General features: G+C 32.1%; 1 protein-coding gene across 3 annotated transcripts; it reads left to right on the forward strand.

Annotated features, from left to right (window-relative positions):
* Positions 1-2,527: 2,527 nt before the first annotated feature.
* Positions 2,528-4,169, forward strand: LOC111394796. Of its 3 annotated transcripts, none has more exons than XM_023020782.1 (3): positions 2,528-2,886; positions 3,239-3,763; positions 3,997-4,169. In XM_023020782.1, the coding sequence occupies exons 2-3, from the start codon at positions 3,473-3,475 to the stop codon at positions 4,132-4,134; spliced, it is 429 nt and encodes a 142-aa protein (XP_022876550.1). In that variant the 5' UTR covers positions 2,528-2,886; positions 3,239-3,472; the 3' UTR covers positions 4,135-4,169. The 3 variants fall into 3 exon arrangements, with proteins under 3 accessions (XP_022876550.1, XP_022876553.1, XP_022876552.1); XM_023020785.1 differs by having other exon boundaries at positions 4,000-4,169; XM_023020784.1 differs by having other exon boundaries at positions 2,528-2,646.
* The last annotated feature ends 10,313 nt before the right edge of the window (positions 4,170-14,482 follow it).

The following is a 14,482-nucleotide window of genomic DNA, read 5'->3' on the forward strand; positions in this document are numbered from 1 at the left end:
CTTTGAAAATTATTGAGAAAGTACCTTCCTGTATGTATGTAGAAAGTAGATGTTTTGAATTCTATGAATTTGATGTTTTTCCCAAAGTTGTGGTTGTTTCTTGTATGCTTTCTCCATAATATCATTCAAATATTCAAAAACCTACTCTAGCCTTTAAATTTATCATTTTATTCTTGAATTCGTACAATCACAACTTTTGGAAAAACATTAAATTCCTAGAATCCAAAACACTCACTTCCTACATAAATACAGGAAGATACTTTCTCAATAACTTTCAGAAGTTGTTGAAGAATTGAGGGAAATTGGACCAGAAGCACTGGAAGAATACAAAAACGAGGCGTTCTTGGTGATCCACAGGAGATGGACAATTCCAAAAGATCGAGAACATGCATGGGTGAAGCATGTTCTAGTGAGTTTTGAAAATTGCAGAAATCAAATCAGCAAGTCTAGTGGAGTTTCTAGGCCGGATTGTAATGTAAATTCATTATTGTCTATAGTGAAAGCTACCGGCTTCGTCCCAAAGTTTTTACTCACTTGGATTTTCTTCGTCAACAATTCTTGTGTTATTTACTACTTTATTGATATTGTGACAATTCAACGTAGGATAATTTTACTGTGTGATTAACTATCTAGAAACAATTAAAAAGTAACTTATTGCTTTTAATTGTATAATTCCGCACGTTGGGTCAAAATAAATTGGCTATATAGAACCTTCAAGTGGTATCGTAGCTTTTCAAATTAGCTGTCTCATGTTTGTTTGTATTATTCACCAAGTTCATAAGGGCCCTTTCATAAGGCCTAGCTCTAGGGCTGTGGGACAGGCACCTACCCCTTAATTGTCTTGTGTTGAGGCTGGCCTAGCTCGATTTCTTTAAGTCTGCTAGTAGAACAACATGTGACACGACAATTATCTTGTTTTTATTTGTTATCTATTATCATGACGAGTCACGTCTGTGTTGCAGTGATCTACATCGCCTCCTTTTCTTAGCTCTACACACTACTTTTTTCTTTTACTTGAATAATGGGGTGTTGAGATAGTGCAAATCTGTAACACATCCAACATTTATTCTCTCTTTTTGAAATCCTCTACACTTGTACTGCATAATGTGATTTGATTCCACACCTGCTCAATCATAGTGCACCATTATAAACTTAAATGTTACTTGCTGCAGCCTTTATTCTTTATTCTTTAACAATTTATTGACAGCTATCTTTATCTTATTGGTTATTATGTGATATGTTACCAACTCTTGAATGATGAATCCATTTGTAATGAAAGTTTCTTGAGAATTTCATCTGTCATTATATTGCTTTAGGAATTCTCAACAACGTTTCCAAATTTTTACATTTTTGGTTAAGAAATGGAACAAATTTAATGCTACAGACTCTCATAAAGGGAACGACGTGCACTTTTATGTCAATGACGAGAGAATTAAAGGATTTTTTTGGAACTGCGAGAATTAAAGATACAAGAAAAGAAAGGAAGGAATGAAATAATTGAAATCCCATCAAATTTGTTTGGCTGTGTTTAATTTCAAAAGTTTCTAACCGCAAACATCTGTCAATTCTATCTATTCAGTAATGCAACTAGGCTGGCCTGATTAGGTTTAGCAAAGATGCATTCTTATGGCTAACTTTGGGGTGTAAAAATATGCACTGTCGCCTCGACTCGTGATGGGTTGTGTTGTGTTGTGTCGTGTGACGGCCTAACTCTACAGTCAAATCATGCCACAGTCGACCGTAGAGGTCCATGATCCTCATGGATCACTCAGATATGTACTTAAACAAAAATTAAGAATAAAATGTAGGCAAAAATATTAAATTGCTAAGTTCGTATGCCTTGCCTGGAAAGAGCCAACAGGTCACGCTAATGGGAGGTGTCGACCCATATAATTTTAGGCATGCCGGATACTGAGCCATGCCACCTCAAAATCTTCTGACACGACTTAGTTTACACTTCTAGACTAATTGTATTCAATCATGCTCGGTGTACAAAATTATTTGCCCACTTCCTTGACTATCATTGAACTGTGTTAAAAACGGTCAATTTTTACACCCAATCATTTGCTACAAACAATGCATCCGTCAAGTAGGTACAAAAAAAATTCTGTACAAATGATATTTTCAATATTGATTTTGCCAAGCAGCCTCAAAATTGTAGAGCCACGGTCTGATTTACACCTCTAGGCCTACAGACTACGCCCCCATTTGGCCCCCTCTCTTTCAGTTTTTTCTTCTCACTCTTACTTTCAACCACATAATCTTTCATAAAATAATGTTACGCGTAAATCGAATACTTTTCTTTCTTTTTCAATCACACATTCTCCAACAAAATGCTGTTCCAAACATTAAAATTTGAAAGAAAGAGGGTCAAATGGAGGCTACAGTGTTTCAAAATCGAAAGCTTCTAACAAGCCTCAAAGCAACCTCTTTCGCTTCACCCGACATGATGGCCCATGTTTACAATTTATTTTTAAGTTTGCTTCTCCAGGCAAGGTACAGTACTCATTAAGTTAGGCATCAGGATTAGTACCACCCATAAAAAGGTTTTTCAACTGAGATTATCATATATACTCTCCATCTTTCTCTTTACATTTTCTATTCTCTATAAAGCTGTTATATAGCTAGAATTGAGCTGCATCTTAGGTAAGCTTTGGAGGGATAGGGCTGTCTTGTTCTTATATGACAGAAATCTTATTTAACAAGATTTGGGATAATGGTTTCTCCTGTTTCTAAATATAAAAGGAAACTGTCTTGCAATTTGTTGTAAGAAAACCTAGGTTTATGCTTTTATATTGTATATCATTTTCTTGGTTCAACATCGACATGCGAATGAAGGTTTTCTAAGAACCTCTGCAAGATTGTCCTGTACTAATTCTATTTCTGGTAATCATCTATTATTTTCTTGGTTTTTTCCATTTTGCATCATTCGGTTTCTATGTTTAGCATCAATTCAGAATATTTAATCATCAGAAGCATCATATAGGGAATGTTTCGACAGTAATATTGTCCTATGGATGATCTTACAGCGTGAGCCATTGGTCATTTCTAATGGCCATCCAAAGTCTCTTTTTGCTGATTATATCTGTTTCTAGTAAAAATTATATATTAGAACTATCAAGGATCATTTCCTCTTAATAATCTGTTTTCCTTTTGAAACTGAAATAGATTCTCTACTTGCGTTAATTGTACTAATTCCTGAATCTTGACCATCCGAGAGATCTTGATCACTTTTCAGGGTATAGAATAAAAATGCTGAAAAGAGCTTCTGATATCTCGTCTCGTAGATCAAGATCATTAAGTTCTGGAGCAGAATTGAAAGAGTAGAGATTTTTTCTTAAAACCCCAAATTGGTTGATTCGCCTCGAGGAAAGGCAGAGCCTCAGCTTGCAATAGAGTGTTCGTTGTTGGGACGGTGTCAAAATTAGTTCAAAAGAATTTTCTTTCGAGAGATTTAAGCAGAAAAGTAGTTATGAGTGAGCTTAATTCTGGACGGCCGAAGCCATGGAACATCTACGGTAGTTCATATCCTAGTCCATCTCAAACAGAAGTTGGCAGAGAAGGTCCATGGAATAGCTTTGGCACATCCATGAATGCAATTTCTTTTGGCTTTGTGGCTACAGCAATATTGATATCAATGTTTCTTATAATGGCTATATTTGAGCATCTGTTCAGGCCAAATGCATCTTTTTCGTCATCTCAAGACAACTCTATCGCACACTTGGAATCACCACAAGTGCAGAAACTTGGAGATTCACACTCAGTAAGTCTCTGTTTTTCCATCTTACACTTCCCAGTTTAAGAAATAGATTTTTAGAATCTGATTTGTGAGTTTCTGCGCTTATATAGAAGAATAAAGCAAATACAGTCATAGTAATTATAAGTGAAAAGATTTACAAGTAATTATAAGTGAAAAAATTGAAACAGAAAATGCATGAGAAAATCCATTGAACAAAGAATTGGTATATAAAATTTTTAATAGGCAAAAATTTGTAGCAGGTACAAGCATCACATGCATCAGATTTCTCAGTAGTAATGCCAGGACAGCAGTATCCTACCTTCATGGCACAACCTGCTCCTCTGCCTTGTCCAAGAGAAGGAGCTGTTTATTGGCCCTCCCATCAACATACATAGTTTCTACTTTAATTTTATTGGATCACTGCATTTGATTATATGCAAAGTTTTTTTTATTTTTAGCAACATTTTCTTCTTCAAATCACTGTTCAAAAATGCAAATTAAAAAAAAAAAAAAAAAAAAATGTATCAAATTCTGTTCAAAACATGATGAAGAACAATGTTGTCCAACTAACTTAAAAGTTGTACTCTATAGTAAAGGTGCACTCGAACAATGTGTAGCCTACCAACTATTTGCATCCATAACATGCCCATCAGGCATTAAGCCAAAACATATGAAAATGACACAAGATAATTGATTTGGTTTTCTTTTAAATGAAATCACGATGGTTTGGTTCGGTCATGATTTGAAGTCTCAAATCATTGATTAATCGAATTAACCTAATCCACTTATATGTTTATATTTTCTTTAAGAAAAATGAAAATCAAAAGATAAACCTTAATCTCATAACTATATCACGATTCCTTCCAAACTATAATATTGTCGATAAGTAATAATACTGGAAACTTCATTTCACAATCTCATTATATTATAATTAGTCTTTTTTCCTACTTAGGCAGTTAAGCTACATAATGTACAAAACGACAACAAAATTCTTAAGTTTTCTATTAATCTGTCTCTAGTACCCTAATTTTATTTGTTAGTCAATAATTCTTATAATATAAAGTTATTTAGTTATTTTAGTTCTTATTATCTAATTAGGCCCAAAATTTGGACAATTTTTTCTTTTAAAAAAATATATTGATAATTCAATTTTTAATATTAAGAATAACATTATTGAAGTAAATTAATGGGTAATTGGCACAAAACGCTCTTACCTGTAAGGTTTATTATGGAAAACGTCCATGCCTTTCATTTTTTTGGCATTTTTGCTATCATTTTCACACTTCTTTGCGGAAAACATCATTTTCACCATTTTTAATGTAAAATGACCAAAATACCCTCATATTTAAATAAAACCCAAAAAAAATATAATAATAATAAAGAATAAATTACAATCTTACTTCTAAATGTTTTAAAAAATGCAAATGAGTCCAAATAGTTATTAAAAGGCCTAATAGCACAAAACGTCCTTACGTTTGGTCTATAGTGTGAAAAACATCCATACATTTCAAATTGGAGAAAGGGATGTTTTTCGCAATGAAACGTGAAAATAAGGATGAAAACGCAAAAAAATTGAAAAGTTGGGATGTTTTTCTGCAAGAAGTGTCAAACATATGGATATTTTTTGCTATTAGCCCTTATTAAAATATTAAAAATAACAAAAACTCTCTCTCTCCCTCTCTTCTTCTCCAAATGGGCCAATCACTTTAGAAGTCAAAAAACTCCAGTAAACCACCATCCAAACTGCTGGACTACCATACCATCAAAAAACCCTCACTTCCTTCTACACATACCACCCAACATCCAATCTTAAAACCTTCATGCCAATAGATTTTTTAGGAATTGCAAGCCAAAATACCCAACTCGTGAATGTAAATACTGACGGCATCACCTATTTCGGAGAGATCCATGCCATTTCCAACACACCAATCGACTATACTTATTAGGGCGCTTCTCTTCATTATCTTAAAATATCAATAGATAGTTCAACGGTATGGAGGTTCGATAGTTTGGGCAATGGTTAGTCGAAACTTTTTCACTTCTAATGTGATAGTCCTATTTGGAGAAGAAAAGAAGAGAGAGATAATTTTTTTTAAAATATTTTAATAAGGCCTAATAGCAAAAAAATCCCTACGTTTGACACTTGCAGAAAATGTGCCTACGTTCCAATTCTTTTTGCGTTTTCATCCCTATTTTCACATTTCATTGCGAAAAACGTCTATTTCACCAATTTGAAACGTAGGAACGTTTTTCACACTATAGACCAAACGTAGGGACCTTTTGTGCTATTAGGCATTTTAATAATTATTTGGACTTACTTGCACTTTTTAAAACATTTAGGAGTAAGATTGTAATTCATTCTTTATTTTTTCTTTTTCTTTTTTTGAGTTTTATTTAAATGGGAGGGTATTTTAGTTATTTTACATTAAAAAATGGTGAAAATGACTTTTTTCGGAAAGAAATGTGAAAATAAGGGCAAAAATGTCAAAAAATAAAAGGTGGAGAAGTTTTCCATAATAAACCTTAAAGATATAGACGTTTTGTACCAATTACTCTAAATTAATTGACCACCACTCTACCTACCCACAAACCCTAATTAATTTTAAAAAAGAACCTATCACCCCGCTGCTTTATTTTACATACTCTAGCATCTCGTGGAGAACCCAACTGCAGCACCTCGTCGTGACAAACCCACTACGGTGTCTTATTGTGCAGCAATGATGCCGTGCTAGGTGTCGTTGCTTCATACGCAATGACTTTCTTTCGTGGGCGACAATGCATCACCTCTGAACATGGTGCAGATCCCTCCTTCTTCTTTTTGTTATTTTGAGTGGTGTGGTGATTGACGGTGCTGTGTTGGTGTTGTTGGTTTTGCGATTGCAGTGGTGGTGTTTCCAGCTATGGTGGTTCTGGTATTTGCAATGATTGATAATGCGATGCTGGTGTGGTGATAGTTTTGGCGAGGTGGTGGTGTTTGCAGTGATTGATGGTGTGGTGGTGGTGGTGACAGCGGCTGCGACGATGATGGTGATGGCGGTAGTGTTGCCGGTGGTGGTGGTGATGGTATAGGGTACGAGATGATTTGGCATGGGGAGGGTGTTTCGGACTAATCATTTGGTTGATTGTGATCAATAAATTAGTTAATTTATAACCAATAAATAATATGTTGTAACACTTAAAATTTTTCTTATTATTTTTCATATGGGGCATAAACTTAATATTAGTCATTTAGCAAATGGAATGGTCAATATCTAGTCTTGTCATCACACTAAGTTCAAACGTTAAAAGATAAGCTCAACCCATATATTCTCATAAAAGATTTACCTTGTTTACGAGTACTTTTAAAATTTATCATAAATCATTTGGTTAGAATATTTAAAGTATTTTTAGAAGTTGATTAAATATATCAAACATTATACTCATTTTGTAGCTCATATTAAATAACATATATTGGGTTCAAGAATAAATATTTTTAGACTAGTTATACCCTAATTATTTGATAAAAGAGAGTATTCTAGATTCTATATTTTATTAATAAACAAAATGTAAATAATAATAAAATGAAACAGATTGCACTACGGTTACTTGGATTTGAAAAGAATATTGTAACTTAAACATAATTTAATCCCTTAATTTTTGTAATAATTGATATAATTAACCCACAAACTCTTAAAGAAATACGTTTGGAATTAAATGGTGAAACCTAGAAATAATTTGATTTAAAAAAAAGAAATTGAAAGTGGTTACTGGAGTTACCTTTTTGTGAATTATATACATGTATATAGAAGTTATAAATTTTTTTAGAACATAAACCTCATTTTCTAAGTTGATATATATACTATTATTCTACAAATATATTTTCAGATTTATTTGGTATCAAATCGAGGTAAGAATACATAGTGTAAAGTGGTAAATTCTTATTTCTTGATATTTATATAAATTTTGGTATGAAATACTATAAGGCTTTCAAGTCAAATTCTATGTTAAATTCTTCGGAATGGACCGTTGGGTAAAATATATTAAATTTTACGGGATGAACCGTTTGGTCAAATATGTAAATCCTACGGGATATAGGAATTCTTATGAAATTCCTCGAGCTATTGGATGTCGCAACCAATTTGCTCTAAATCTAAAAAATGTTGGTATGTCATGTCATTTTATATTTATATCATGTTAATAAGAATATGCACGTATTTCTTACTGAGTGTTTTTTTTTAATTAAAAAACACTCTCCTTTACAATAACATTTCAGGGTAGAATGGGTCATGTGGACGCGTGACAGATTGATCGAGTAACACTTATGGGGTCGTCAAGTAAAATTTTCAGAAAATATAAATGTCAACTTTTATTTGAATAATATCTTTATGTTAAGGAACGTTATCTAATATTTTAGAGATCCAGCATTCGACATTTTATGTTAAATCTTAAATTAATAATTTGTAATGGAGTATCTCAAGAATTATATTTAATATGAAAATTTTATTTAAGTTGTTATTTTATCGTAATCGAATTTTAGATTACATTTTTAAATTTCAACACTCAATAAAAGTGATATCTCTGCTTAAATTAAATGAAGAAGATTTTGGTAACACCTCGAGTCTATTTTCATAAAAGAATAAAATAATGAAAAGGAAAAAAAATTCGGGGCGTTATATATGTGATCTAAAAATGTGATTATGACTCACAATATATTAAGTTGTGATAAAAAAAAATAAAAAAATAACATGTGACCAATTAATTTGATAATTTATAATTGTTAAATAAATTATGATTTATAAAATTTGTGATATGTGGACGATGAATAAATTGTGATAGTAAAATTTTTGATTTGTGGCTGAGAAATAATGTGTGACCTATAAAATTTTTTATTGTGATCGAGAAATAATTTGTGATCCATTAATTTCAATAATTTTAGAATTGTAACATTAATATATTTAATTAATAAAATATATTTTTATTTAATTATTTTATAAATAAAATTTAATTCAAATCTAATTTTTGAATTTTTAAATTTCATTTCTTAATCTTGAAATATGTGATACTTAATCTCTTAAATATGAAATTTGCCCAAAATCTTATTCTGTATGTACTAAGTGGGATTTCTTGGCACGTATGCTCTTGGATGTACTTGAGATTTGGAATAGGTGAGAGAGATGCTAGAAAAATTCCAACATATGGGATTACACATGTATAAGTTATCCATTAAAGTTAATTTTGGACTAATTAGTATTAACTATTATGGAAATAAAGTGTAGAGAGGGGAATGATTATTTTAAATTGATGAGGGGCCAATTTAAATTAATTAAAAGATGATAACTGCTATATACAATTATTTATCATGGGTCGTGGTTCCCAATTGAACGTGATTTTCATTTTCTCTGCATCCCCATCAATAGAGAAGAATTTTCTAAAAAATTACGTATCAATTGAAAGATCATAACCCGTTCAAACAATCACGTCTATGGATCAAGATACGCTTCTGCTTCTAATCTTTTCTTTGTTTTCAACATTGAGGATTTACGTGCATATGAAAGGGTTTGATAAAAGTTTTTACTTCCTTTTCAATTCCTACAAAAAATTCTACATGTTTATATAAATTTTCTTATAGTAGAATATCTCAGTCTTGGAAGATTTGAAAGCTTTTCAGTTAAATCTTTGTACCATTTTGTCTCATATGTTTTATATTTTGTGGCTTCTAAATAAATTCTCTTAATAAAGATCTTTTAGGCAAATAAATTGAGTTGGTTTAAATTCCCAACAAATGGAATTAGACCATAAGGTTATTCGGAGCATTGGAGCTCAAAAAATATAAGTTAAGTAACGTGAAAAAGTTTGATATGAGAATCAATTTTGACCTGCGATAATGTGGAAGCCAATGATGTTTTAATTTTGCACAATGGTTTGAAAAAGAAAAAAGATTAATCTCTATTTTTGCATACATACAAGGTCTGAAAATCTCAATAATTAATATCTTTCTTATCGAAACCATATTTCAAATTTTTTGGCAAATAGCTAATTTTAGGATTACACCCCCAAGGGTTTGCTAGTGCTCCAAATGTTCATTTCAATGGCAGTGGTAGATCAATATGTTATCAAAGAATATCAACACAAATTCCCTAAAAAAATAGCTTAATATTTCATTCACTAAACTCGAAAGGTAAATTAAACATTAGTAAAACTAGCCTGAATTCATAGTAATATTATCTTTCATTATAATTTTGTTGAGTGCCCTGTAATTTGATATATATGGATGCCATCCTTCTTTTAAACTAATCACACAGGCAAGGACAAATTTCTAAAATTTCTTCGTATAATACAAGCTTATGCCATCTCTTCTACGCGCATTTTAATTTTGCTTTTCTGCGCACAAAAGGTTACATGTACGGTCAGGTGTTGGTGGTATTGTTCCTAGTTCAAGTTGTATTTTGTGTTTATGTTTATAATTGAATTGATTAAATTCCCAATAAATAGTATCAAACCGTAAGATTATTCGGAATACTCGAACTCAAAAATTATAGGTTAAGTAGTTTGACATTATAATCAATTTTGAATCGTGACAAGTGGAAGCCCATTGATGTTTTAATTTAGTATGGATTGCACCAGGGTTCGGGGAAAAAAGATTTAATGCTTTTGCGTATGTAGAGAGTGTGAACACTCAATACTTAAGCCCTGATTGGTTGTGATTAAATCGAGATTTTAATTTAAGTTAAAATAAATAATTAATTCCAACTATATATGTTATGGGGTTCACAACTTTTTAACCACATATTTCATCAACTTTTATTAAAATATATTAAAAATTTGATTTAATCCGATCGAACAAGGGATTAATATTTTTCTTACCGAAAGCATATTTCAATTTTTTTTGGCATACAGCTAATTTTGGGACTACCCACCAAGGCTATGCTAGTGCTCCAAATGTTCGTTCTAGTGGCATTGGCAGATAAACATATCATCAAATATCAACACAAATTCCCTAAAAAAAAAATAACATAGTATTACATTCACTAAGTTTCGAAATGTAGATGAAACATTAGTCAGACTAAAAGGCCTGACTAGAAATTCGTAGTGTCCCTCGTGAATCCAATAAACTATCTTGTGGACATCTGAAGTGTGCAATTTGATAATAAATTAATATAAGACCTAATATAAAAAAAAATATTTTGCTCTATGTAATTTATCTATATCAAGGATAGAAATATTATCTTTCATTATAATTTTGTTGCGGGCCCTATAATTTGATGCATATGGATGCCGTCCTTTTTTAACCAATCACACGAGCAAGGAAAAATTTCTAACACTTCTTCGTATAATACAAACATAGACCATCTCTTGTACGAGCATTATAATTTTGTTTTTTTCAGTGGGGTTCGATCCCTGAAACATGAAATTTGACTCTTTGTAAGTGTAGTGTACAGACAGTTTTTGTTCCCTGATCTGTTGGAGCACATTTCGTGATTTACCTCTCTCACAAAACTCTAGGAGTGGAGGTCATGGAGGCCCTCAAGGTTGGAATTCAACCTTTATTATTATTATTATTATTATTATTATTATTATTATTATTATAATTTTGCCTTTCTACATAAAAGGTTACATGTACAGTTGTGAGTGTTGGATGGTATTGTTCCAGTTCCTAGTTCAAGTTGTATTTTGATATTTTCTTGGCGTGGAATTTGTTCCTTGACCTCTGCCTCCTAACGGCGTATTTCAATACGCAAGTGATGTCTACATAGAGGGAAGGAAATAGGGATTTCGTTGGTCACGTGTCAATCGAATTCTGAGGTCAACAAATACTTTAGACAATTGCTTTACTCTGTTTGCTGAAACTGGGCATGCATTAGCACATTTCAATACAAATGTTCCACCCTTGGCATTAAACTTCATTCTCAAAATTATTAACTCCTATAATCGCTAGCTATTGAATACTTGGTACCATAGTACATCATCTGCCCCCTTCCCTTACCTTCAAGGCTGGTCAAGACGATGACTTATTTTTTCATTTGCTTATTTATTTAATATGATTTCTTTTTATAATTTTAAATAGGATTTAAATTAAGTCCCCGTTTGATCCCCATTTTTATACAAAATGCATTTTTCAGTCACGTCAATGTGGGACTTACACACTATTGTTTATTGTTATTTGAATTCAAATGGCATAAAATTCTGACTTTACCCTTTGTACTTATCAAAAATCAAAACAATTCAAAATGTGCCTAAAACCTGTTGAAAATGATAGTTTATGGAAAAGATACAGCCGTTGTCTCCGTGTACTGACAAGGGGCATCAGACAAAGAATTGCCAATGGTCCAGTAATTAATTTTTGGCCAAAATTAATGGCTCCCAAACTAAAAGTGTAAAAATAAAACAAAAATCAGAGCTAGGATGGGTTCAAGGCGGCAACCATGTTCTGTACCATAAAGAACAAGGGAATACCTGCTCTCTTTGTGGTGGCATGGATACATTTTTGTTGTCTTCTATTGAGATGGTACTAGTTCTAGAGTGAAAATTATCTACTTCGATTTTTTATTCTTTTAAAATTGTTCCTTTTTTTTTTCTTAACTTTCTTTTAGTATATCTAATTTTACGTCAAATTAAAACCTATTTGATAAGAATTAAAATTAAATTTTTAGTAAATTTTAATAAAAATTGATGAAATGTATAATCGAAAAGTTCTGGATTCTAAGAAATATTTGGCTATAATCAAGGGAAAATTGCAGTTACAGTACTAAACCTTTTACTTTTATACAGATTTGATTCAAATATTTCATTTGTATCACCTATGATAGCAAACCTTTCAAATTCTCGCAGTTGAAGTTCAAATAAATGAAAACTGTTAATTCACGGAAGAATTAACATTGACCATAGTTATGACTAATTTTAAAAGGATCAAATGACAACTTTACATTTTTCAACAAAAAAAAAAACATAATTACAATATATTAATAATTAAATCGAAAAAAAACACTATTTATCTTCTTCTCCACTCACACCCCACCCACCCAAAAACCAAAACCCACCAGAATCGGCACCCACCAAAACCCACTGACGAAGAATCACCACCACCAAAGAAAGTAGAAGATTAGCACTATTTGGGTGCAGGGGCGAATCCAGGATTTGAAGTGAGCACAGGCAGTTGGTTCGTTGGTCGCAATAAAATATTTAAAATTAAATATAACAATTATTTTCGATAAAAATGAAAATATACTTTCTGCATACACTCATGCGCTAATTTAAGCAAATGACATAGTGGCCAAATCTCCGGCTGCTTCAAACGAAAGTCAAGGGTTCAAATCTTGTTAAATTGCATAAAGCCGCTAAACTTGAAGATATATCATTTTGTTACACTTCTTGTTACAACCTAATGAATGCAACAAAGGTCATGTTGTCAATAAGCTAAGAAAAGGGTCACAAGTTTGAATCACCGCTCTTGTATTACTTTTGGTAAAAAATTTTGAATTAGAAAAATAACACTATAAAATGCTTTACAGGGGATTCGAACCTAGCACGTCCAACTTGGTTGTAAAAGAGTCAACCAACTGAGCCATAGGTGAAATTTGTAGAAGTTTTGAATTATTAGATATATAATATAAAATTTGGTCTATTGACCAAAAAAAAAAAATTTCTCCCCAAAGAATCCAGCTAGGGTGGCTGCCCTCTGAATCCTCCTCTGATTGGGTATAAGTACTGTATATAATAACATGACTAATAGTGGTAAATAGAAATTTATTCTTTCACACAAACATCATCTACCACCAAATGATAGGACTAGTTATCTGATTTCACATGTATGGCGTGTGATTTGAGGATAGCAGTAACAATGGATGCAAATTATCAATTATCAAAAATGTTTTGTAGAAGTGGGTTTGACCTTATTTTGCGTCGACGATGGCGCCAATGTTGATATTCTTATTGGAGGTTGACCTTTATTTTCGTGGCTCCGGTGTTGGGTAGGTGCGGTGACGCTGACTGTTAGTATTTTTGTGGCGCCGGTTTTGGGATAAAGGAGTTGGGGAAGAAGGTTTTTGTTTGATTTTTTGCTTTATAGATTTAATTATTAATATATTATAATTATTTCTTTTTATTGAAAAATGAAAAGTTATCATCTCATCATTTTAAAATTAGTCAAAATTATGGTCAATATTAATTTTTTGGTCAACTAACATTTTAATCAATTTGGACTTCAACTGCGAGTTTTTGAAAGATTTGATATCCTGAGTGATACAAATGAAATGTTTGGATTAAGTTTGCATAAAGTGAAAGAATTGGTACCATGACTACAATTTTTCCTAAAATCAATAGTTGACTTTTAGTTACATTTTAATTGAGCAAATTTCACATAATGTCCATTTTCACCTAGTCATTTGCAAAATGTCCACAATTTTGTCAATGTCAATTTTCCAATTATGTAGACTAAAATACCCTTGTTAGCAAATTCTATTTCCACACTAGAATTCAAAATTTTCCATATCATTACAAATGTCAATCAACATACAAATGTCAAACAACATTAAATGCCTGGGTTGGGTAGATGGGGGTCGGGTTGGGTCGGGTTATGGGTAAAAAATGGAAACCTGATAGAACTCAACCCGAATACTTAAAAAAAAGGGGGAAAAATGAAGAAATAAAAGAAGCCCAAAACTAAGTCCTCTCAACTCTCACACTCTCGGTCTCTCAATTTTCACAGAATTCTTCACTCCGACCCGACCCGTCGACAACAAGCCCATCCATTTCTCTCTTCGTTTC

This window comes from Olea europaea, chromosome 5 (genome assembly GCF_002742605.1).
Source record: "Olea europaea var. sylvestris chromosome 5, O_europaea_v1, whole genome shotgun sequence".
NCBI lineage: Eukaryota > Viridiplantae > Streptophyta > Magnoliopsida > Lamiales > Oleaceae > Olea > Olea europaea.

Bases quoted from the DNA above. Each gene is read 5' to 3' on its own strand.
- LOC111394796 (XM_023020782.1), top strand. From the start codon at position 3,473: ATGAGTGAGCTTAATTCTGGACGGCCGAAGCCATGGAACATCTACGGT. The intron at 3,764-3,996 runs GTAAGTCTCTGT...AAAAATTTGTAG, and splicing joins AACTTGGAGATTCACACTCA to CAGGTACAAGCATCACATGC.